Source organism: Gobius niger (assembly GCF_951799975.1).
Source record: "Gobius niger genome assembly, chromosome: 2".
Classification (NCBI taxonomy): domain Eukaryota; kingdom Metazoa; phylum Chordata; class Actinopteri; order Gobiiformes; family Gobiidae; genus Gobius; species Gobius niger.
The window spans coordinates 2,768,327-2,790,923 of record NC_136853.1 but is presented as its reverse complement, the minus strand read 5'-3'; the positions used below and the strand labels follow the sequence as shown (position 1 = coordinate 2,790,923).

Sequence of the window (22,597 nt, the reverse complement as noted above, 5' to 3'; positions counted from 1 at the left end):
CTCTCTCTCCTCTCTCTCTCCTCTCTCTCCTCTCTCTCCTCCTCTCTCTCCTCTCTCTCCTCTCTCATCTCCTCTCTCTCCTCTCTCTCCTCCTCTCTCTCCTCTCTCTCCTCCTCTCACCTCTCTCATCCACCCACTCCTTCTCTCTCCTCTCTCTCTTCTCTCCTCTCATCTCCTCTCTCTCTCCTCTCTCTCCTCCCTCTCTCCTCTCTCTCTCCTCTCTCTCTTCCTCTCTCTCTTCTCTCTCCTCTCTCCTCTTCCTCTCCTCTCTCCTCTCTCTCCTCTCTCTCCTCTCTCTCCTCTCTCTCCTCCTCTCTCTCCTCTCTCTCCTCCTCTCTCCTCTCTCTCCTCACTCTCCTCTCTCTCTCCTCTCTCTCACCTCTCTCCTCCTCTCTCTCTCCTCCTCTCTCTCTCCTCTCTCTCTTCCTCTCTCTCTTCTCTCTCCTCTCTCTCTCCTCTCTCTCTTCCCTCTCTCCTCTCTCTCCTCCCTCTCTCCTCTCTCTCTCCTCTCTCTCCTCTCTCTCTTCCTCTCTCTCCTCTCTCTCTCCTCTCTCTCTTCCTCTCTCTCTCCTCTCTCTCTTCCCTCTCTCCTCTCTCTCCTCCCTCTCTCCTCTCTCTCTCCTCTCTCTCTTCCTCTCTCTCCTCTCTCTCTCCTCTCTCCTCTTCCTCTCTCTCTCCTCTCTCTCTTCCTCTCTCTCTTCTCTCTCCTCTCTCTCTCCTCTCTCTCTTCCCTCTCTCCTCTCTCTCCTCCCTCTCTCCTCTCTCTCTCCTCTCTCTCCTCTCTCTCCTTCCTCTCTCTCCTCTCTCTCTCCTCTCTCTCTTCCTCTCTCTCTCCTCTCTCTCTTCTCTCTCCTCTCTCTCTCCTCTCTCTCCTCTCTCTCTCCTCCTCTCTCTCTCCTCTCTCTCTTCCTCTCTCTCTTCTCTCTCCTCTCTCTCTCTCCTCTCTCTCCTCTCTCTCTCCTCCTCTCTCTCTCCTCTCTCTCTTCCTCTCTCTCTTCTCTCTCCTCTCTCTCTCCTCTCTCTCTTCCCTCTCTCCTCTCTCTCCTCCCTCTCTCCTCTCTCTCTCCTCTCTCTCCTCTCTCTCTCCTCTCTCTCCTCTCTCTCTCCTCTCTCTCTCCTCTCTCTCTCCTCTCTCTCTCCTCTCTCTCTTCCTCTCTCTCTCCTCTCTCTCTCCTCTCTCTCTTCCTCTCTCTCTCCTCTCTTTCCTCTCTCTCTCCTCTCTCTCTTCCTCTCTCTCTTCTCTCTCCTCTCTCTCTTTCCTCTCTCTCTCCTCTCTCTCCTCCCTCTCTCCTCTCTCTCTCCTCTCTCTCCTCTCTCTCTCCTCTCTCTTTCCTCTCTCTCCTCTTTCCTCTCTCTCCTCCCTCTCCTCCCTCTCTCTCCTCCCTCTCCTCCCTCTCTCTCCTCTCTCCTCCCTCTCTCTCCTCTCTCTCCTCCCTCTCTCTCTCCTCTCTCTCCTCTCTCTCCTCCCTCTCCTCCCTCTCTCTCCTCTCTCCTCCCTCTCTCTCCTCCCTCTCCTCCCTCTCTCTCCTCTCTCTCCTCCCTCTCTCTCCTCTCTTTCCTCTCTCTCCTCTCTCCTCCCTCTCTCTCCTCTCTCTCCTCCCTCTCTCCTCTCTCTCCTCCCTCTCTCACTCCTCTCTCTCCTCCCTCTCCTCCCTCTCTCTGCTGGAGTTCAGTCTGGATCTGGACGCACCAGCGCCTCCCCATGCGCTCCACACTACTCCCCGACACGCCGCGCGCGGACCGTGGACAGCGTCGGCTGGAGCTGGAGCCGCGGTCTCCGAGTCATGTCTGAGCCGGAGCGATGGGGAAGTTTGACGACAACGAGAGGATAATCCTCAATGTCGGCGGCACGAGGCACGAGACATACAAGAGCACCCTGAAGACTCTGCCGGGCACGCGCCTGGCCCTGCTCGCCTCGGACTCGGACCTGGACTCGGTTCTGGACCAGCTGCAACAGGTCCCGGGCTTCATCGAGTACAACGCGCGCACCAACGAGTACTTCTTCGACCGCCACCCCGGGGTCTTCGCCTACGTGCTCAACTACTACCGCACCGGGAAGCTGCACTGCCCGGCGGACGTGTGCGGCCCGCTGTTCGAGGAGGAGCTGTCCTTCTGGGGCATCGATGAGACGGACGTGGAGCCGTGCTGCTGGATGACGTATCGCCAGCACCGCGACGCCGAGGAGGCGCTGGACGTGTTCGAGCTCAACGTGGATACCGGCGACGACGACGACGACATCGGGAAGCGGCTGGGCATCGAGGACGTGGCCGCGGACGGCACCGTGAGCCAGTGGCGCCGGTGGCAGCCCGTCTTCTGGAACCTGTTCGAGGACCCGTACTCCTCCCGCGCGGCTCGGGTAAGTAAGTGCGCCACAGACACGCGCTCCCCGTGCGCTCCCGCGCAGCGCTGAAAGTTCAGAGAGTTGTTGTTGTGAGCTCCCACCTGTTGGTCCGCGATGGAGACCACGGGGGTCCAGGGTGACGCGCGCGCCGTGGGTCTGATGTGACGCCGCTCTCCGGGGCTTTGTGCGTCTCTGATGTGGGCAGGGCTGCGGACTGACATTCAGGCACTTCTGAAGTTTTTCCAGTGTTTCAGTTGGAGCAGGTCCAGAACAGCTCCACGTGAGAGAAACGCTTCTGAAGGAAATACACTAATGTTTCCCCTGATCGTTGTTTGACAGTGACTTCTTCATCTTATATTGTTCTCATGGCTGAAAGTCCTTTGTGAGCAACATCACTCAGGGTTTTGACTTTTTTCCACTTTATGAGGATTGATTTGTATTTTGGAGGAGAGACAGACCAAACTCTTCCCTGCTCGTTCTGAACTTTTCTTTATTATTAATGTTGTGTAGCTGAAACAGAGTGATCGAGCACCGCTGTGTATTCCTTTGATTTTAGAACCGAAAGTACCTGTACTCTACACACCCTCAACTGAAACTGAATACAGTTACCAGTTACCAGTTTTAGTTTATTTGTTTATTTGAGCAGCTGAACTTCTGCTCAAAAGGAGTGGGCCGAAGCAAAAGCTCATAAACGCCCACCCCCGAAACCATTACGAGAAATGATATCACAACAATAGTGCAATACACATTATCCTCCATCTTGCTACTTCCCGGTCGTCATTTCCATCCTCGATATAGTATTCACTTGTGTACAATTTTGCTTTCTTTCTTTTTACTTTATGTACAATGTCAGAACTAAGCCCTGCATAGTGAAGTGCGTTAAAAAGCCAGGGTGTAGAGCGTGTTGAAGAGGGCAGTAGCTCCCCATCAACAACCCAGCTGATTTTTTAAATGATGTTCCTGCTTCCCTAATTCTCTATTTGCAATTTTGAGCAAAAGAATGACAACAACACTCTTCCTTATCCTCTTACCACCCGCCTAAACCAAATGCATTCTGTCCTCTTAGGTTATTATATAGGCCTGTGTAGCACCTCATTTGAAAGCTAAGACCCACAAAACTGATCTTTTTCCTCGCGTTGTTGCTGTGTTGTGTCAACTTTTTTCATTTTTTTTTTTTTTTCAATTTTGGTCACATTTTTGATGAATTTTTGTTGAATTTTTGTCACTTTTTTGTTGATTTTTTGTCATATTTTTGTTGAGTTTTTTCACTTTTTTGTTGAATTTTTGTCACTTTTTTGTTGCATTTTTGTCACTTTTTTGTAGAATTTTTGTCACATTTTTGTTGAATTTTTGTCACATTTTTGTTGAATATTTGTCACATTTTTGATGAATTTTTGATGATTTTTTGTTGAATCTTTCTCACATTTTTGATAACTTTTTGTCACATTTTTGTCACATTTACCTTGTTTTCTTCTCATTTTTGTGGCCGTTTTTTGTGTGGCTTTTTTTCCAAGAAGCTTTTTGATTAGGGTAAAGCAAAACTGGGGAAAATGGGATCCGTTCAGGTGGGAGTTAAGAAGTTAATTAACAGAATGCAAATTGATCCTCCTGCTCCCCCTAGTGGCAACGCGAAAATACATATTCTGAATCCAAGTATTCAGTAATTACCCAACACTGGAAATATCTGGGCGACAAACTCTCCTGGGGGGAACTCCTCCTAAGTCACATAGTTACACAAGTGTCTTCACAAGTAGCTCTGATGGGTTTGTTATGTAAAGGTAGCCCAGTTCTTTTGTAATAGTAATGATCATTTCTCCTATATTTGTTGTTTTTACCGTATATTTGATTTTCGTCATATGATATAACTCTTATATCCAGCAGAAGTCAAAAGTCTGAAGCAGAATCTCCACGACTTCCTTCTTCACTTCTCAGACTGTATTTAGCGTCATGTTACTGTGACTCGTGGTGTCTGACCTAAAGTCTAACTCTGAAGAAAGTCAAGTCACATTTACACTGAGAAGGTTGGAAGAGCGCCCCCTTGGGAAAAATATGGCCAATTGCTTGGTTGCAGGTCCTATAACATGATGATGTCATGGGACCCAGTGGGGGGCGGAGCCAGTTTTTCCTATTAACAGCATTACACTTTCACAAGTCGTAGCTAAAAGAAAGTATATGAATTAAAGAAACACCATTAATATGAGTCACTGGGTCCATGATCTCTCTGTACAAGACCAACAATGTCCTCAAAAACAAAACCATTTTTCCTCCATATAATAGTGTAGGCCTTTAGAACGCTGTGATGTCACCTGCAACCCAGCAATCATCTGGACACGGGAAGGCCATACGTGTGAAACTGAGAAACTGAACCTTGATGGTAAAGTTGGTCCCAAAGAAAATAGAGTTTAACATAAAAAAGCATTGGTTTAGTTTTGTTGGAAACACAGAACTTGGACTTTGTCCGCGACACCTTGAGCAGGTTCCGTCTGTGGACCATCTGTGGAAGATGCACCAAAGTGTCTCAGAGCTTTGGCACTTTCGATGTGTGGTTCTTTTCTTCTATGTAGTTATGTAGCAGTAAATAAGTAGAAATGTCCCGTTTCCCAACACGTGACCTCTTAACCCCCACCTGACGCCAGGACATTTTCTCCAGTTTGGCTTCACGCAAATCGAAAAGCTTCTTGAAAAAAAGCCTCAAAAGAACAAGGATGAAAACGCAACAAAAACACGACAGAAAAGTAACGGAAAAAGTGATGAAAAAAAGCAGAAAAGAGCCAGAAAAGCAGCAACAACACAACAGGATGTGAGGAAAACATAAAGCGACATCAAGGCAAAATAAACCAACAAAATTCAACAAAAACAAAATGTGACCCGGCGACAATCCAACAACAAAGTGAGGATCAGCAGAGACATTACGCTGTTGCTCTTCACTCCAGCAGTGTTCATTTCGTCGACTAAAACATTTAGTCTTAATTTTAGTCAAAGTGATATTGTTGTGACTAAAATTGGACTAAAACTAAATTAACTAAATTTACTAGAATGTCCAGATATTTTAGTCGACTAAAATAAGACTAAATAAAAAGGAAAAGGAGAAACTAAAATCATCCAAACTTGTATTGAGCGTCTGAAAGAGCCTCAGATCATGTAAATTCTCTGCCAAAGGATCAGCTCTGAGCTTTGTTCATGAGGAGCAGAAACATGAAGCAGAGGAACAACATTAAATATGATTATGATGAATATTATCAATGCAAAGTCGACTAAATTAGTCTTACATTTAGTCGACTAAAACTAGACTAAAATTGAAACGTTTTTTTTACTAAATCTTGACTAAAATTACATTACATTTCTGTCAAAAGACTAAGACTAAAACTAAAATAAAATATGTTGTCAAAATTAACACTGCACTCCAGAAGCTTTTAGTTTGAGGTAAAGCCGAACTCAGGCGGGGGTTAAGAGGTTAAATAGTAAAATACATCCAGGGGCAGACTGGGACTGAAAAACAGCCCTGGACTCTGACCAGCCTGGCCCAAATTAATGTCAATGTGCACTTGCCACTCGCAACAATGTAATGGCCACACTTTTTATCATATTTTTCTTGTTTTTTTTCATTCCTTTTTTGTGTCTTTTTGTCACTTTTTTGTCGTGTTTGTGTCACTTTTTTATTGTGTTTTTGTCACTTTTTTCTATCGTTTTTTGCTATGTTTTTGTGTCCTTTTCGTTGCTTTGTTGTTGTGTTTTTGTTGACTTTTCACCACATTTTTCGTCACTTTCTTTGTTGCTTTTCCAGCACATTTTTGTTTTCATCCTCTTTTTTGTCGCTATGTTGATGCTTTTCTTTTTAGCTTTTAGATTTGGGTAAAGCTCGGTTGAGGCGGTGGCCCTTCTGTGCTCTTCCAGAATGGACATAAGGCCAGTCCGCCCCTGAATACATCAGTGAAAAGCTCCAAACGTCCTCTGTATGGGCAGAAGGTCATTCAGTGGTGTGTGTTGAGGAGGAGGTGTTCAGGTTTAGAAACGTCCTCATCAGAGGAGGTTAGTTAGAGAAAAAAAAGGACTAAACTGACCCGCACAATGCTTATTCTGTGACGTTTACTCCAGGAGGGAGCCGGAGATTTGTCTTTTCCCCGATACCACGACTTTAATGACACCTGCTCTTCCATACCGGTGCTTTAAAGGGATATTTCAGGATGTTTGACATAGGGCCTCATTTCCTCGTTATCCAGAGTGTTGCTGATTTATGGAGATTTTTTTTGTGTGTAGCTCATGCAGTTCTTATATTTGAAGAGTTTCGTGGCGCTAGGCTAATGCTAGGCTAGTGCATGTCTATGGTATCAGCTAGCCTGCATTAAAAACAGTCTGACCCGCTCCACAGAGCACCTGAGGCAAATCACTTATAACACCAGACTAACCATATCAATGTCTGTGTCCATAGAATCATTTAAAATACCTTATGTTTGAGCAGCATCAGCTTCGTGGTTGTATAAGCTACGCAGCAGCGGAGTGATCTGAGAGAAAATAGTCCCTCAAAATGTGATCATTCATGTGATGCAGGTCAGTTATATTCCAAACATGACTCTATGGACACAGACATGTATATGGTTAGTCTCGTGTTATAAGTGATTTGCCTCAGGTGCTCTGTGGAGCGGGTCACACTGTTTTTAATGCAGGCTAGCTGATACCATAGACATGCACTAGCCTAGCACTAGCCTAGCGCCACGAAACTCTTCAAACAGAAGAACTGCATGAATTACAAAAAAAATATCTCCATAAATCAGCAACACTCTGGATAACGAGGAAAGGAGGCCCCATGCACTGCAAAAAAGTATTTAACTAGATCAGTATAAACATCTCAATCTGAGCACAATAATCCAAATTTTAGTTGTTTTGACTAGTTAAGAAGTTGTTGGGCATTTGTCCGAGATTATTTCACTTGTTCTGAGATGTTTCTGACTCGTTTCGATACATTTCGTCCTTATTTCAGGTCATTTTCTTTGCCAATGGGGTAAGAAAATGTGTCTTATCTCATTGGCAATTTTACTTTCTTATTTCAAGCGAGATTTACCCTAGAACTGGCCTGAAATGTCCTCAAACAAGCAAAGGAAACTTGGTCCGATCAGGAAAAGTGTCTAAATGAGTGAAAACCACTCAAAACAAGATACATTTCCTCAATTCAAGTCATTTAAGCCAATGCTTGCGGGTCAAATATTGACGTCTGTAGAGAAAAAAGTACTGAACACAGAAATACTGTTTGTTTTTCGATACCGCCCCCTCCCAGAGCCTTTTGGTCGATATAGGTACTGTTTAAAAGTACCCAGCCCTATTGTCGATGAACCGAGAAGTCGGCCCTGACTCCGAGTAGCCAAGTCTGTCCCCGAGGAAGCGTCTTCTCCCCCTTTGTGTTTGTGCTGTCCTTAATGTCTGTCTCTTGTGTCTCTGTAGTTTCCGTTGGACTGTGATGGTAATAAACCTATATCCCAACTTATTCATCCATCCATCCATCCATTCACTGGAAAAGGCACAACCCCCCCCCCCCCACACCTCCACACGCTTGCCCATGCACACGGTCCCGGCGGGGGCGGCTGCCTGCGTTGTGCCACAGGGAAGGTCAGCTTGAGTTGCCTGCCCTCAGACCACGCCCTCCGCTGGTCTGAAAGCCATGAATGAACCTACAGCATGCACTGGGAAGCATCGGGGGGGCCTCTTGTTCTAATAAAACAGATAAAGTCAGAATCCGCACTTGCGCAGCGGCGGGCATGCAGGGAGAGGGTGAACTGCATGGAAACTTACCGCGGCGATGTTTCTCTCCGTTTCTGAGCAACATGAAAGGCCATTAGCGACTGCTGCATGTGCACAGGCCCTGAGCCCTGAGCATGCTCCCGGCGGGACCCAGTCTGTGCATGAACGGAGGTGATGACTTTCTTCTGTCCGTTATTTGTAGCAGAATAAGGTTGTGTTTGCTTGTAGCTCCTCTAGCTCCACATGACCGGTCTGTTCCAAAGCAGGACCGTCTGGAACTTTGTAAAGCAAATAAAATCTCCCAAACCTTTATATCAGGGGGGCCCAAACTTTTTGTCTCCGAGGGCCAACATTAAAAAGTGCCTGTGAGTCGCGGGTCAAACACGGCGATGTCAAGCACGAAAAACACATATAACTGCAAATTATAAAGTTACTTCTTTTATGAACTTTTTATTTTTTCGATAGAATCAAATGCAAATGTGGGCAAATAACGTGCTATATTAAAACAAATGGTAACTATGGCAAAAAGCCTAAAATCAGCAATTGTAGCAATTTAGTGCAAAAAAAACACCTGTATCTACAGCACCTACAGTAACTTTACCTCATTTGCTAACTAAAAGAAAATGCCACGTTAGATTATTTTGAAAGTGTCAGTTCAGCATCAATAGGCTCATGCACAGTTTCCCCACGTGACGTCTTCCTGGACAGTCAGCCAGACCTGGACTTCCAGTCAGCGATCGTTTACATTCACAATTAGGAGGTTCCACACAGAGAAGCTCAGGATCTGGTTAAGGACAACGAGTTACTGATGGAGTCACAGCCACGTGTTACAAACATCATGTTCACTGTGAATCCAGCACCAAAGGAAACGCCAGCGCTCGTAAGAGGCGGAGCTTTTATCTTAGAGCTAAAGGCTAGTGTTGAAAAATTAGAATATAAAATGTAAACAAGTAAATATTATTTAAACTAAGAGGACGATTCTTTTTTGCGCAGACTCGTTCAAAACTTTGCGCTAGTTTTATTTTTTATTTTGTGTTAGCCGCGTTAGCCTCAAGACAAAAACATCCACCGTTATGAACACGGAGTTTCCTCCAATGAAGTCGTTACGTCTCATGTAATATTTTCTAACCTGCTCCGTCACATCCGAACTTTTACTCGCTGTCCTTTACCAAATCTTGAACTATTGCTTAATTTCTGTGGGACCTGCTCATTTTTAATGGGAAGAGAAAACGGACAGGAAGGACAGCGTCTGGCTGACGGTCCAGGCGGAAATCACGTGGGGTCACTGTGCATATAGCCCATTCTTTTATAAGTAAACTTTTAACATATACTGTTGTTGACGTCAACAACCTTTGCAATAAAAGTTGGAAAATTGTGAAAGTTGATGCTACAACGCTCTGTGATTGATAAATACCAAGACACCACAACAGTGTTTCCTGTAAGAGGTAAGAGGTCAGAGAGGTCAGAGTAAGAGGTCAGAGAGGTCAGAGTAAGAGGTCAGAGAGGTCAGAGTAAGAGGTCAGAGAGGTCAGAGTAAGAGGTCAGAGAGGTCAGAGAGGTCAGAGTCAAGACAAGTCCAAGTCGAGAAGGTCCCAAGTAAGTTGTAGCTTTTGTTAAGTCAAGAGTTAGGCCTAACTTCTTTTCAAAATGAAACCGACCATCCCGCCTTTGCTCTGCCCGATCCCGTCAGGCCTTCTAAGCTCAGCAGGAACGGCCTGGTCGGTAGGGATGTCCCATAGTGAGCCCCACGGTGAGCCCCACGGTGAGCCCCACGGTGATCCCCACAGTGAGCCCCATAGTGAGCCCCACAGTGAGCCCCACGGTGAGCCCCACGGTGAGCCCCACGGTGAGCCCCACGGTGATCCCCACAGTGAGCCCCATAGTGAGCCCCACAGTGAGCCCCATAGTGAGCTCCACGCTGAGCCCCAGGGTGAGCCCCATAGTGAGCCCCACAGTGAGCCCCACAGTGAGCCCCATAGTGAGCCCCGCAGTGAGCCCCACAGTGAGCCCCACAGTGAGCCCCACAGTGAGCCCCATAGTGAGCCCCACAGTGAGCCCCACAGTGAGCCCCATAGTGAGCCCCACAGTGAGCCCCATAGTGAGCCCCACAGTGAGCCCCATAGTGAGCCCCGCAGTGAGCCCCATAGTGAGCCCCACAGTGAGCCCCACAGTGAGCTCCACGGTGAGCCCCATAGTGAGCTCCACGCTGAGCCCCAGGGTGAGCCCCACGGTGAGCCCCACAGTGAGCCCCACGGTGAGCCCCACAGTGAGCCCCACAGTGAGCCCCATAGTGAGCTCCACGCTGAGCCCCAGGGTGAGCCCCATAGTGAGCCCCACAGTGAGCCCCATAGTGAGCCCCACAGTGAGCCCCATAGTGAGCCCCACAGTGAGCCCCATAGTGAGCCCCACAGTGAGCCCCATAGTGAGCCCCGCAGTGAGCCCCACAGTGAGCTCCACGGTGAGCCCCATAGTGAGCTCCACGCTGAGCCCCAGGGTGAGCCCCACGGTGAGCCCCACAGTGAGCCCCACGGTGAGCCCCACAGTGAGCCCCACAGTGAGCCCCATAGTGAGCTCCACGCTGAGCCCCAGGGTGAGCCCCATAGTGAGCCCCACAGTGAGCCCCATAGTGAGCCCCGCAGTGAGCCCCACAGTGAGCCCCACAGTGAGCCCCATAGTGAGCCCCGCAGTGAGCTCCACGGTGAGCCCCATAGTGAGCCCCATAGTGAGCTCCACGGTGAGCCCCATAGTGAGCCCCATAGTGAGCCCCACAGTGAGCTCCACGGTGAGCCCCAGGGTGAGCCCCACAGTGAGCTCCACGGTGAGCCCCACGGAGAGCCCCATAGTGAGCCCCACAGTGAGCTCCACGGTGAGCCCCAGGGTGAGCCCCATAGTGAGCTCCACGGTGAGCCCCATAGTGAGCCCCATAGTGAGCCCCACAGTGAGCTCCACGGTGAGCCCCAGGGTGAGCCCCATAGTGAGCTCCACGGTGAGCCCCATAGTGAGCTCCACAGTGAGCCCCACAGTGAGCCCCACAGTGAGCCCCACAGTGAGCCCCATAGTGAGCCCCGCAGTGAGCCCCACAGTGAGCCCCACAGTGAGCCCCACAGTGAGCCCCACAGTGAGCCCCACAGTGAGCCCCATAGTGAGCCCCGCAGTGAGCCCCACAGTGAGCCCCACGGTGAGCCCCATAGTGAGCTCCACGCTGAGCCCCAGGGTGAGCCCCATAGTGAGCTCCACGGTGAGCCCCATAGTGAGCTCCACGCTGAGCCCCAGGGTGAGCCCCACAGTGAGCCCCACAGTGAGCTCCACGGTGAGCCCCATAGTGAGCTCCACGCTGAGCCCCAGGGTGAGCCCCATAGTGAGCCCTATAGTGGGCCCCATGGTGAGCCCCATAGTGAGCTCCACGCTGAGCCCCACGGTGAGCCCCACAGTGAGCCCCACAGTAAGCCCCACGGTGAGCCCCACGGTGAGCCCCACGGTGAGCCCCACGGTGAGCCCCATAGTGAGCCCCACGGTGAGCCCCATAGTGAGCCCCACAGTGAGCCCCATAGTGAGCCCCACGGTGAGCCCCACGGTGAGCCCCACGGTGAGCCCCACGGTGAGCCCCACGGTGAGCCCCATAGTGAGCCCCACGGTGAGCCCCATAGTGAGCCCCACGGTGAGCCCCATAGTGAGCCCCACAGTGAGCCCCACGGTGAGCCCCACGGTGAGCCCCACGGTGAGCCCCACGGTGAGCCCCACGGTGAGCCCCATAGTGAGCCCCACGGTGAGCCCCACGGTGAGCCCCACAGTGAGCCCCGCGCTGAGCCCCACGGTGAGCCCCACAGTGAGCCCCACGCTGAGCCCCACGGTGAGCCCCATAGTGAGCCCCACGGAGAGCCCCATAGTGAGCCCCACAGTCAGCCCCATAGTGAGCCCCACGGTGAGCCCCACGCTGAGCCCCACAGTGAGCCCCACAGTGAGCCCCACGGTGAGCCCCATAGTGAGCCCCACAGTCAGCCCCATAGTGAGCCCCACGGTGAGCCCCATAGTGAGCCCCACGGTGAGCCCCATAGTGAGCCCCACGGTGAGCCCCATAGTGAGCCCCACGGTGAGCCCCATAGTGAGCCCCATAGTGAGCCCCACAGTGAGCCCCATAGTGAGCCCCATAGTGAGCCCCATAGTGAGCCCCACAGTGAGCCCCATAGTGAGCCCCACAGTGAGCCCCACAGTGAGCCCCATAGTGAGCCCTACAGTGAGCCCCACGGTGAGCCCCATAGTGAGCCCCACGGTGAGCCCCACAGTGAGCCCCATAGTGAGCCCTACAGTGAGCCCCACAGTGAGCCCCATAGTGAGCCCCACAGTGAGCCCCACAGTGAGCCCCACGGTGAGCCCCATAGTGAGCCCCACAGTGAGCCCCATAGTGAGCCCCACGGTGAGCCCCATAGTGAGCCCCATAGTGAGCCCTACAGTGAGCCCCACAGTGAGCCCCACGGTGAGCCCCATAGTGAGCCCCATAGTGAGCCCTACAGTGAGCCCCACGCTGAGCCCCATAGTGAGCCCCATAGTGAGCCCCACGGTGAGCCCCACAGTGAGCCCCACGGTGAGCCCCACAGTGAGCCCCATAGTGAGCCCCACAGTGAGCCCCATAGTGAGCCCCATAGTGAGCCCTACAGTGAGCCCCACGCTGAGCCCCATAGTGAGCCCCATAGTGAGCCCCACGGTGAGCCCCACAGTGAGCCCCATAGTGATCCCCACGGTGAGCCCCATAGTGAGCCCCACAGTGAGCCCCGCGCTGAGCCCCACGGTGCTCCCCACGCGCCCGGCCCCAGGGTTAACCCCGTGTTAATGGGTGCATACGCTCTAATCTGAGAGGCGCTTGAGCTCTCGGTGACTCATGTGATCAGAGGCAGCGATGGAGAGATCCTATGTTTGGCGGAAAGTGCGAAAGACGACAGTGCGTGTTGGAAGCGGTGGGCGGCTCCGCACAAAGCACACGGGGCTAAATGAGACGTGATTATGGCTCAGAGCGGAGTCATCGGCGGACGGCTCGCAGGTGTAAATGGGTTTCTCTGTAAATGTGCTTCTGATCACATTGTTTCAGCTGTTTCTAAATCAATATTGGAACAGATTCATGGTCAGGAGGAGCTGGATGAAGACCACAGACACAAACGACACCTTTCTCCTTGATTTGATTCATCTTCGAGTTTCTGCGCCCTCTCGGGAGCAGCTGTCGCGGGAAAATAGATCTCATGAAGTGAAGTGGTTTTAAATTATGAGCAAATCCGATGCGGTGCTTTTAAAACATGGAGGAAGTGGAAGTGCATTAACCGTGAGTCATGAAGTCTGGTTAATTCAACAGTTTCTGATGCGGAGACCGAGCCAAACCTGAGACCCAGGACTGAGCCTCCCTTTGTCCTGAAGTCTGATTTATTGAGTGGTTTTTAATGCGGAGCCCGGGGCCTGAGCAAACTTTCTCTTTTCTTTGTCCTTGGAAAAAGCCTAATCTTTCAGAGCGACGGGATGAGCATGAATTATTCAGAGGCTTGAGTCCGCCGGCTCAGATAGGAAGTCACTGGCCTCACTGGTTTATGTGGGACTGGGCCATCACTGGGGGATTTTAGAACGAAAAGAACAGGCTCTACACAGAAATCACGGAGCATTTTGTAATAACAGTCAATATATAACACTTCATCATGGAATAAAAACACATTTTGTTATAATTTTTCGGAAGATTTTCAGGTTTTGTACCGGCACCGAGAAAGACAAAGGTTGGGGACGACTTCTGTAGACCGTTGGCCTGGCACGAGGCAGACTGACTCGGGCAAAACCAAGACGAGCCAATCGTAGCACAGGAGGCGGGTTTTAATCAAACAGGCCGCCGTTTGTCCATGAGATCTGTTCTTACCTGAGCTTAGACGAGTTGATCCGTACCTGTCTGGTCTTTGTGCCCGTGGAAGAGCTCGGTCGCTTCTAACTTCACCCCCGTTTGGAGCCATAGGAACACACTGGGAGAGGCCAAATGCTGACAACATCTTTGGTCGTTGTGCGTGTCCTCAGTCATGCACAGACTGGTACGGATCAACTCGTCTAAGCTCAGGTAAGAGCATATCTCATGGAAAAACGAAGGCCTGTTCCTTTAATGTGTTTTCCCTCTGTTGTCAGCAGAGAGTGAACAGTGAACCTTAATATTGTCATCTTTATCTGATACAAACTCAAATAGTGACGACTCCAGGATTGTTGATGTTTGTGCCACAAGTGATATTTAGTCCGGGGACACCAATTCATTTTTTCGTAGGAGAAGTGTGTTTTACGATCGTCCATAGTTGTTTATTGGGCGCTACGAATGTGTATCATGCGTCTGAAGTCGCCATAGCCAATTTATTTATTTATTTGAGCATGCATTTTGCTCAAAAGGAGTAGGCTGAAGCAAAAGCTTATGAGCTCAAAATGATAAGCTTTTCATTTCTCATTGTACAATCAATGTAAACAAAACAACAACAAGGAACAATAGCAAAAAAATAAATAAATGAAGAACTCGTTTCCTTTCAGAACAGCATTTTGACGCAAACCAAACTCACAACCACTGTTTGAACTGTTCACATAACAACAGAACCAAACACTATTACAAGAACGGTCTTGTTTCCTGCAAGATCCCTACAAAGCAAGTAACAAAGCGACCTTTCATATATTTCTTTCAGTTTCCAATGCCAAATATCAGCCACACTCACTAGTTTTCTTGACATAAGTTTTAGACTTTTAGACTTAGAGCATTTACGGTATTGTCATCTTTATCTGATACAAACTCAAATAGTGACGACTCAGTATTTCCAGGATTGTTGATGTTTGTGCCGCAGACTTTACGTCAAGAAAGCAAATATATCTTTTTACAAAGGAAAATGACAAAATAGTAACACACTGAGTTGGAAAAGTAATTTTAATCTGATTACTGCTAAAGTGTTAGATCACTCGCTAAAACGTGGTCAGATCTGGTTTGTTACCGGCATCACTGACAACCACCTGATCTGATTCAACCGTTTGTCAATTGCAGTTCAGTTCTTGGGCGTAGTTGGTCTACACTTTACATGGAAACAAACTGAAAGTCTTTGTGACCACACAGACGAACTTATCCCCATGACAACAGACTCCGGCATCAGAGCCCTGTCAGAAATGTTGATTGGCTCACCTAAAGTAGCCCCATAAAATAAAAACGCTGGATCGGTGCCTCTCTAGTTTCATCTCTTGTCTGATAAATGTATGAACTTGTTTGTGACAGAAAAATGAATGATAAGCGACGCGAGTCTCTGAGAAAACCGCTCTCAGAGACCGTTTGAACCGAGGCCGAGGCATTTTGTTGACAAGTCGCAGCTCGAGGCTCGTAAACATCTCACCGTGAGCATCGTGGACTCTGAGGCCGTCGGGCTCGGTCTGGGGTTCACGTCGCTCCAGAGCAGACGAGAGCAGACCTGAGCTGAGCCCCAAACAGCGACAGGGAATCCACCTTTAGACTCTCCCTGGGGTCATAGGTCACACAGGTGCGAACACAAAGCACCTGCCGCTGGTTACCTCGAATACTCTTACAGTCTTGTGCATTCTAACATGTTACAGTTGAACATGTTTACAGAATAATTTGACTCAATATTCACAATATCTTGTGCAGTTAAAGCTAAGGAACCTTCTGCTGCTTCACACATGTCAGGGTGAATGCAGGTCTCACAGCCTCTTACACTTCGACCAACACCTGTGAGCTACACAGTTATGGAGGCTCGAACTAAACGTGCATTTCACAGTGATGAAGAGCGTGCCCACAAACAATGGAAACACTGTCCTCCCCCACAGAGCAGTGAGAGGCCAAAACAACCACCAGACCTTTGCCACTTTAAAATGCATCAGACTGATCTGAACGCTTTTGTAAATATGACTTATTTAGGCTTAAATGTACTTATTTATCTGGTACAAGAAATAATTGTTAATAATGTTGGGAAGGAGAGTTATTTTTCCATTTTTAAGCTACTGACAGGAAGTGACGTAGAGGTAAAGTTCATTTTCCCATTGACATAGATACAGTCGGCATAGTGTCACACAAGGGGGCGTGGCCTCACCGAGGGGGGCCTCACCGAGGGGGAAGGAAGTATACTGTGGAAACACAGTTTTGCACCCTTCACCCTTTTTAGCCGTTTTCTGGCGAAATATAAACTTATTTATCACACGCAAATAAAGTCAAGTCCAAATCGGGTCCATGTGGATGTTTATTCACAGCCAATGGGCGAGGAACGCGTTTCTGTGTGGTCCTTTTGGGTCGGAGCTGACATTGCTGTAATAGCGCCCCCTGGTGGCCAGGGGCGACATGTGACCCATGTGACCACGCTGGGGAAGGGGAAATATTTTTAACCACACTGTTATTTTGTTTATCAGCCCGAAATTTGGAAGCATTTTTTAGTGCATTGACTGGCTCCAGAGCCTGTCAATCAAGCTCTGGAGCTCTGTGGAGGCTCCGCCCCCTGAGCACAGGGCTTCAAGCCTTCTTGCCCTTTTAAGGAACAGGCAGAGTAGGAGGAGACAGAGCGGCCATTGAGGTTCACACATGACTCGGGACCCTTTACAGTGAATGGGGCTGAATGACCCGCTCATCTTTATTATATTCTATCTATGTTCACAGCAGATTGTTCAGTAGCGTTAGCATGTAGCATGTAGCATGATATCTATATATATAGGGGAGACCAGGTATGGTTGTAACATGGGGACAGTTGTAACACCAGTTCCATCACTCAGGGAGGTTGTCAAGGTTAGAAACACGTTCATGCAGATTCTCTAGAGAAAAAAATGAGTTTGAGGGAAGAAAGTAGTGGTTGTAACACAGTCATCCCCTATATACAACTAATAACACTTTGTTGATTTTATACTTTAACAGAATATCCAGACAGTGGAAAAGAAACACTCACAGAGGTGCCTTCAAATGTTTTAAGAAAGCAGCTGATGAGGTCCGACAGTCGGTCAGATGTGTTGCAAAGGCTCATGGGATCTGCCACATAGCACTGAGCAGATACCGCAAAAACACAGGGTCCAGTGATCACCCCAGTGCAGGTTACCGGAGCAGCAACAAATCATCAAGTTTTCTCTGAGGCTCAGGAGGAAGTGTCGGTGATTGTTTGACTCAGACAGACGTGTTGATGGACTGACTCCACGAGAGCTAAGTGTATGACAGGATAGAGAAGGAGAGATTGTTCTTTTTTTTAAATAAACCTCTTTCTGAAGGATATCACCTGCACTGTAAAGACTCTGCCAGTCGCCGCATCCATGAGTCTGTTTTAAGGAGTGTCGAATGGAAACAAACTGAAGCCGGTCCAAATCTGAGAGCAGTGAAGTCATATGCATTAAGATGATGGCAACGCGTGGTCTGTGCCAGCTCTGTATCGACGTCTGGGAAATACTACACCCCCCCTGGACCCGAGACCAGGGTCCAGCACTGGCTCACAGACCGAGCCATTGAAGTATCACGCTCACGTAAGCTGCACATGGATTCAAAAGTTACAAAGTGTTCAGATCTCAGTGCAAACCGGGTGCCCTGGTACTCCAAGGATCAGGCTCATGTGAAACACTTATCAGCACATCGACCGCAAAGGCGACGGAAAAAGAACTATTTATCAGACTGGGTTTCCATTGTAGAACCATGAAGCCGGTGCTGTAAGTCTTCGTCAACAAAAGGATGTTTGTTACAGTTAATCACAGCGTGTTAAGTCATGGCTGTGGGGATCAGACTCTGCTGTATCTGAGTGACCTGTATCTGCGCCCGGAGGGTCACAGTGAAGCAGTGGTGCGGGGGCTGTTGTCCTGTTATTGCTCCTAGTGTCTAAGGGTGTGAGGGGGGAGTGGGTAGACGGGGGATTTAAAGAGGGGGTGTTCTGCTTTTTTCAGTCCCAAATCACAGTACAATGATGACAAACCTTCTGTTGGTCTGTAAATGCAGTAAATTAGAATAACTGCCTTGTATAAAATGTCTCTCTCAAAATGGCTGTAGTGAATGTCTTGAAATCGGCCTCTGTCTCTTTAAGAACCTCTGAGCTTTTAGACACGCCCCCTCCACACGCTGTCTGTGGCATCAGTGGGGAGGGGGTTCTGCTGAGGAGCAGTGGTTGGTTACTCGGCTGGTGACGAAAGCTCGGAGGCGTCTCCAGGAGGTGGGGGCGTTCCTAGGAGGACTCAGGCAAACCTATCCCTAAAATGGCCGCCATCAGAGTTTTTACAGATTACTCAGAAATACGTGAATGTGCCAAGGCAACACTTCAGCCATGTTTTTAATGAGGGAGTGACAGAATAACATGATGGAAAGCTTGAAAAAGTCCATTTTGCATAATACCTCCCTTTAAGTCTTTGTTTCATCTTTTATGAATGTCCAATGTGTATTTTGAAAACTGAGTTTTTTGTTGATTGTCCAAAAATATCTGAAATCCTCAACGGTTAAGTTACGATTTTTTTACTTATTAATTGTCTTGGAGAGTAAATACTACGCCGACAGGAAAGGCGAAGGGACAGAGGGATATTGTTCATCCAATTATACAACGGAAATATTTGTTTTCACTCAAACTTGGCTGTAAATACTGTTTAAAGTGACGTTAGCCCGCAGTTAGCTTTGCCCGTTAGCATGTTAGCTTCTTCTTCGTGATTCCATTAGTGTGTGTTGGTGGCTCCGGTCCGGTGGCAGCCAAGTTGCCAACATGGTTTTCTGGCCAGAGACACCAGGGGGCGATGAAAGACCCTCCAGTCATCCCATAAACACTTGTGTTACCCCCACAGGGACTACGGGGAGGGTTTATTAAGGTAAACACGTTACTTAGTACGGCTTTAATAACATGACCCCTGCCCAGCCTGGTCACATGGGTCAGCAAAAACTCGTTTAAACCGTTTAAACGAGGTCCAAAGCTGCATAATCATGTTCACCAAGTGTCATTTGGAGACACCCCTGGCCACCAGGGGGGGTATTACAGCAATGTCAGCTCCCGCCATGAGGACCACAGAGAAGGGCTTCCCTCACCCATTGGCCCATTGTTCCTTTAACACTCTATGGTCAGATCAAGTGTTAAATGTGCAGTGCTGCCCCCTCCTGGCCTGGAGGATCATTCACCATGAACTGTAGGACGAGAAAAGAACAGGACCGTCTCCGGGGCCCCGAGCCACCAGCTGTGGTATCAGGAGAACACATTAGTCCAGCTGTGGTATCTGGAGAACACATTAGTCCAGCTGTGGTATCTGGAGAACACAGTAGTCCAGCTGTGGTATCAGGAGAACACAGTAGTCCAGCTGTGGTATCTGGAGAACACAGTAGTCCAGCTGTGGTATCTGGAGAACACAGTACACCAGCTGTGGTATCTGGAGAACACTGTAGTCCAGCTGTGGTATCAGGAGAACACAGTAGTCCAGCTGTGGTATCTGGAGAACACAGTAGTCCAGCTGTGGTATGTGGAGAACACAGTAGTCCAGCTGTGGTATCAGGAGAACACAGTAGTCCAGCTGTGGTATCTGGAGAACACAGTAGTCCAGCTGTGGTATCAGGAGAACACAGTAGTCCAGCTGTGGTATCAGGAGAACACAGTAGTCCAGCTGTGGTATCTGGAGAACACAGTAGTCCAGCTGTGGTATCTGGAGAACACAGTAGTCCAGCTGTGGTATATGAGAACACTGTAGTCCAGCTGTGGTATCTGGAGAACACAGTAGTCCAGCTGTGGTATCTGGAGAACACAGTAGTCCAGCTGTGGTATATGAGAACACTGTAGTCCAGCTGTGGTATCAGGAGAACACAGTAGTCCAGCTGGTGTATCTGGAGAACACAGTAGTCCAGCTGTGGTATCTGGAGAACACAGTAGTCCAGCTGTGGTATCAGGAGAACACAGTAGTCCAGCTGGTGTATCTGGAGAACACAGTAGTCCAGCTGTGGTATATGAGAACACTGTAGTCCAGCTGTGGTATCTGGAGAACACTGTAGTCCAGCTGTGGTATCTGGAGAACACAGTACACCAGCTGTGGTATCTGGAGAACACTGTAGTCCAGCTGTGGTATCAGGAGAACACAGTAGTCCAGCTGTGGTATCAGGAGAACACAGTAGTCCAGCTGTGGCATCTGGAGAACACAGTAGTCCAGCTGTGGTATCTGGAGAACACAGTAGTCCAGCTGTGGTATTTGGAGAACACAGTAGTCCAGCTGTGGCATCTGGAGAACACAGTAGTCCAGCTGTGGTATCTGGAGAACACAGTAGTCCAGCTGTGGTATCAGGAGAACACAGTAGTCCAGCTGTGGTATCTGGAGAACACAGTAGTCCAGCTGTGGCATCTGGAGAACACAGTAGTCCAGCTGTGGTATCTGGAGAACACTGTAGTCCAGCTGTGGTATCAGGAGAACACAGTAGTCCAGCTGTGGTATCAGGAGAACACAGTAGTCCAGCTGTGGTATCAGGAGAACACAGTAGTCCAGCTGTGGCATCTGGAGAACACAGTAGTCCAGCTGTGGTATCTGGAGAACACAGTAGTCCAGCTGTGGTATCAGGAGAACACAGTAGTCCAGCTGTGGCATCTGGAGAACACAGTAGTCCAGCTGTGGTATCTGGAGAACACAGTAGTCCAGCTGTGGTATCAGGAGAACACAGTAGTCCAGCTGTGGTATCTGGAGAACACAGTAGTCCAGCTGTGGTATCTGGAGAACACTGTAGTCCAGCTGTGGTATGTGGAGAACACAGTAGTCCAGCTGTGGTATCTGGAGAACACAGTAGTCCAGCTGTGGTATCTGGAGAACACAGTAGTCCAGCTGTGGTATCTGGAGAACACAGTAGTCCAGCTGTGGTATCTGGAGAACACAGTAGTCCAGCTGTGGTATCTGGAGAACACAGTAGTCCAGCTGTGGTATCAGGAGAACACTGTAGTCCAGCTGTGGTATCTGGAGAACACAGTAGTCCAGCTGTGGCGTGGCCCATGTTCACATCTGTGCGTGAAACAGATCTCCTGTTGTTTACAGTCCGGATCGATCCTGGACTTCACTACAGAGCGGTTCTCGTGTTTCCTGTCTCCACCACACGCCTCCGTCACGTATGTCAGGCAGAAACAGAGTCATGGAGAAGATCCACACGTGAGGGCTGCAGATCGATGGGAGTGTTTAACAGAAGCCTCGGCCTCGTTCTGCTCCCAGAGCTCAAATGGCCTGATCTCATTCTCCTTCAACACCAGACACGCAGGAGAAAACATCGATCTTCACGCCGTGCTTTGAGATTTTTGTTAGAACTTCTTCGTTTCAAGGTCAAAGTAAAAATAGACCAAACTCTGTCTCTGACATCGGGCCTCATTTCCTTGTTATCCAGAGCGTTGCTGATTTATGGAGATATTTTTTTTGTAATTCATGCAGTTCTTCTGTTTGAATAGTTTTGTGGCGCTAGGCTAGTGCATGTCTATGGTATCAGCTAGCCTGCATTAAAAACAGTCTGACCCGCTGACTCAGTTATAACACCAGACTAACCATATAAATGTCTGTGTCCATAGAATCATTTTAAAGACCTTTTGCCTCAGGTGCTCTGTGGAGCGGGTCACACTGTTTTTAATGCAGGCTAGCTGATACCATAGACATGCACTAGCCTTGCACTAGCCTAGCGCCACAAAACTCTTCAAATAAAAGAACTGCATGAATTACAAAAAAAAAATATCTCCATAAATCAGCAACACTCTGGATAACGAGGAAATGAGGCCCTATGTCAAACATCCTGAAATATCCCTTTAAACACCAGTCTGGTTTGCCAATCGCATCATCGTATCAGATCATGTATGACGTTCTCGCTGTAAACCTTTGAGCTAAACTATTTAGAACACGAGCTAAAGCAGGGGTGTCAAACCTACGGCCCGCGGGCCTGATCCGGCCACCGCCCTGTAGAGCATAAATTCCAGAGTATGTAAAGAAAAAAGTCTCCAGCCTATTCCTGTGCGGAGTTATGAACGTTTGAAAGAGTTCCACACGTGTCCAGCAGAGGGCACTGACATAACAAGAGCTCAGGACATGAACACATTATAGCCACGTTGGGGCTTTGACCAAATCACAGATCATTATTATTCATTTATTGGAAACATTTTCTCTTTTCTCTGGGCCCGCGACCCAAAGTGACCCCTCTGGTCTGAGGCTGGATCCAAAGATGGCGTCACGTTGGATCTGTGGATTACCTTTAACATAATAAACCTGAATGGCCTTTAGAAGCAGATCGAGCTGAAATATCTGCTGCTGTCGCTTTGTGAAGGGATTCAGATGTTACCATAATAAAACTCTTTGTTTTATTGTCAAATAAATAATAAATATGAGGGGCTTGTTTTCTGTCATTTCATGTTTTCACCTAAAAACAAGGCATTTCATGCAGAAGGCAAAAAAACAAGGCAACATTGGTATTGATATATACAGATTGAAATATACAGATTTTCTCAACCTAAACCAAAGGAAAATCCCCTCTGAATAATACATATGTGAACCAGGGTCACACGTCGGCCGACTCAGTTTCCCACAAATCGAGAGAGAAAAGTATCT

General features: G+C 48.6%; 1 protein-coding gene across 2 annotated transcripts in view; it reads left to right on the top strand.

Moving 5' to 3' along the window:
* Positions 1 to 1,615: 1,615 nt before the first annotated feature.
* kcnc2 (potassium voltage-gated channel, Shaw-related subfamily, member 2) overlaps positions 1,616 to 22,597 on the top strand; it is a gene marked incomplete at its 3' end in the record, with an annotated part of 136,189 nt that continues 115,207 nt past the window's right edge. For both annotated transcript variants that reach the window (XM_079582851.1, XM_079582850.1), the window contains exon 1: positions 1,616 to 2,356. In XM_079582851.1, the coding sequence (XP_079438977.1) occupies positions 1,802 to 2,356 (555 nt within the window). In that variant the 5' untranslated portion in view covers positions 1,616 to 1,801. The remainder of the gene's footprint in view (positions 2,357 to 22,597) is intronic.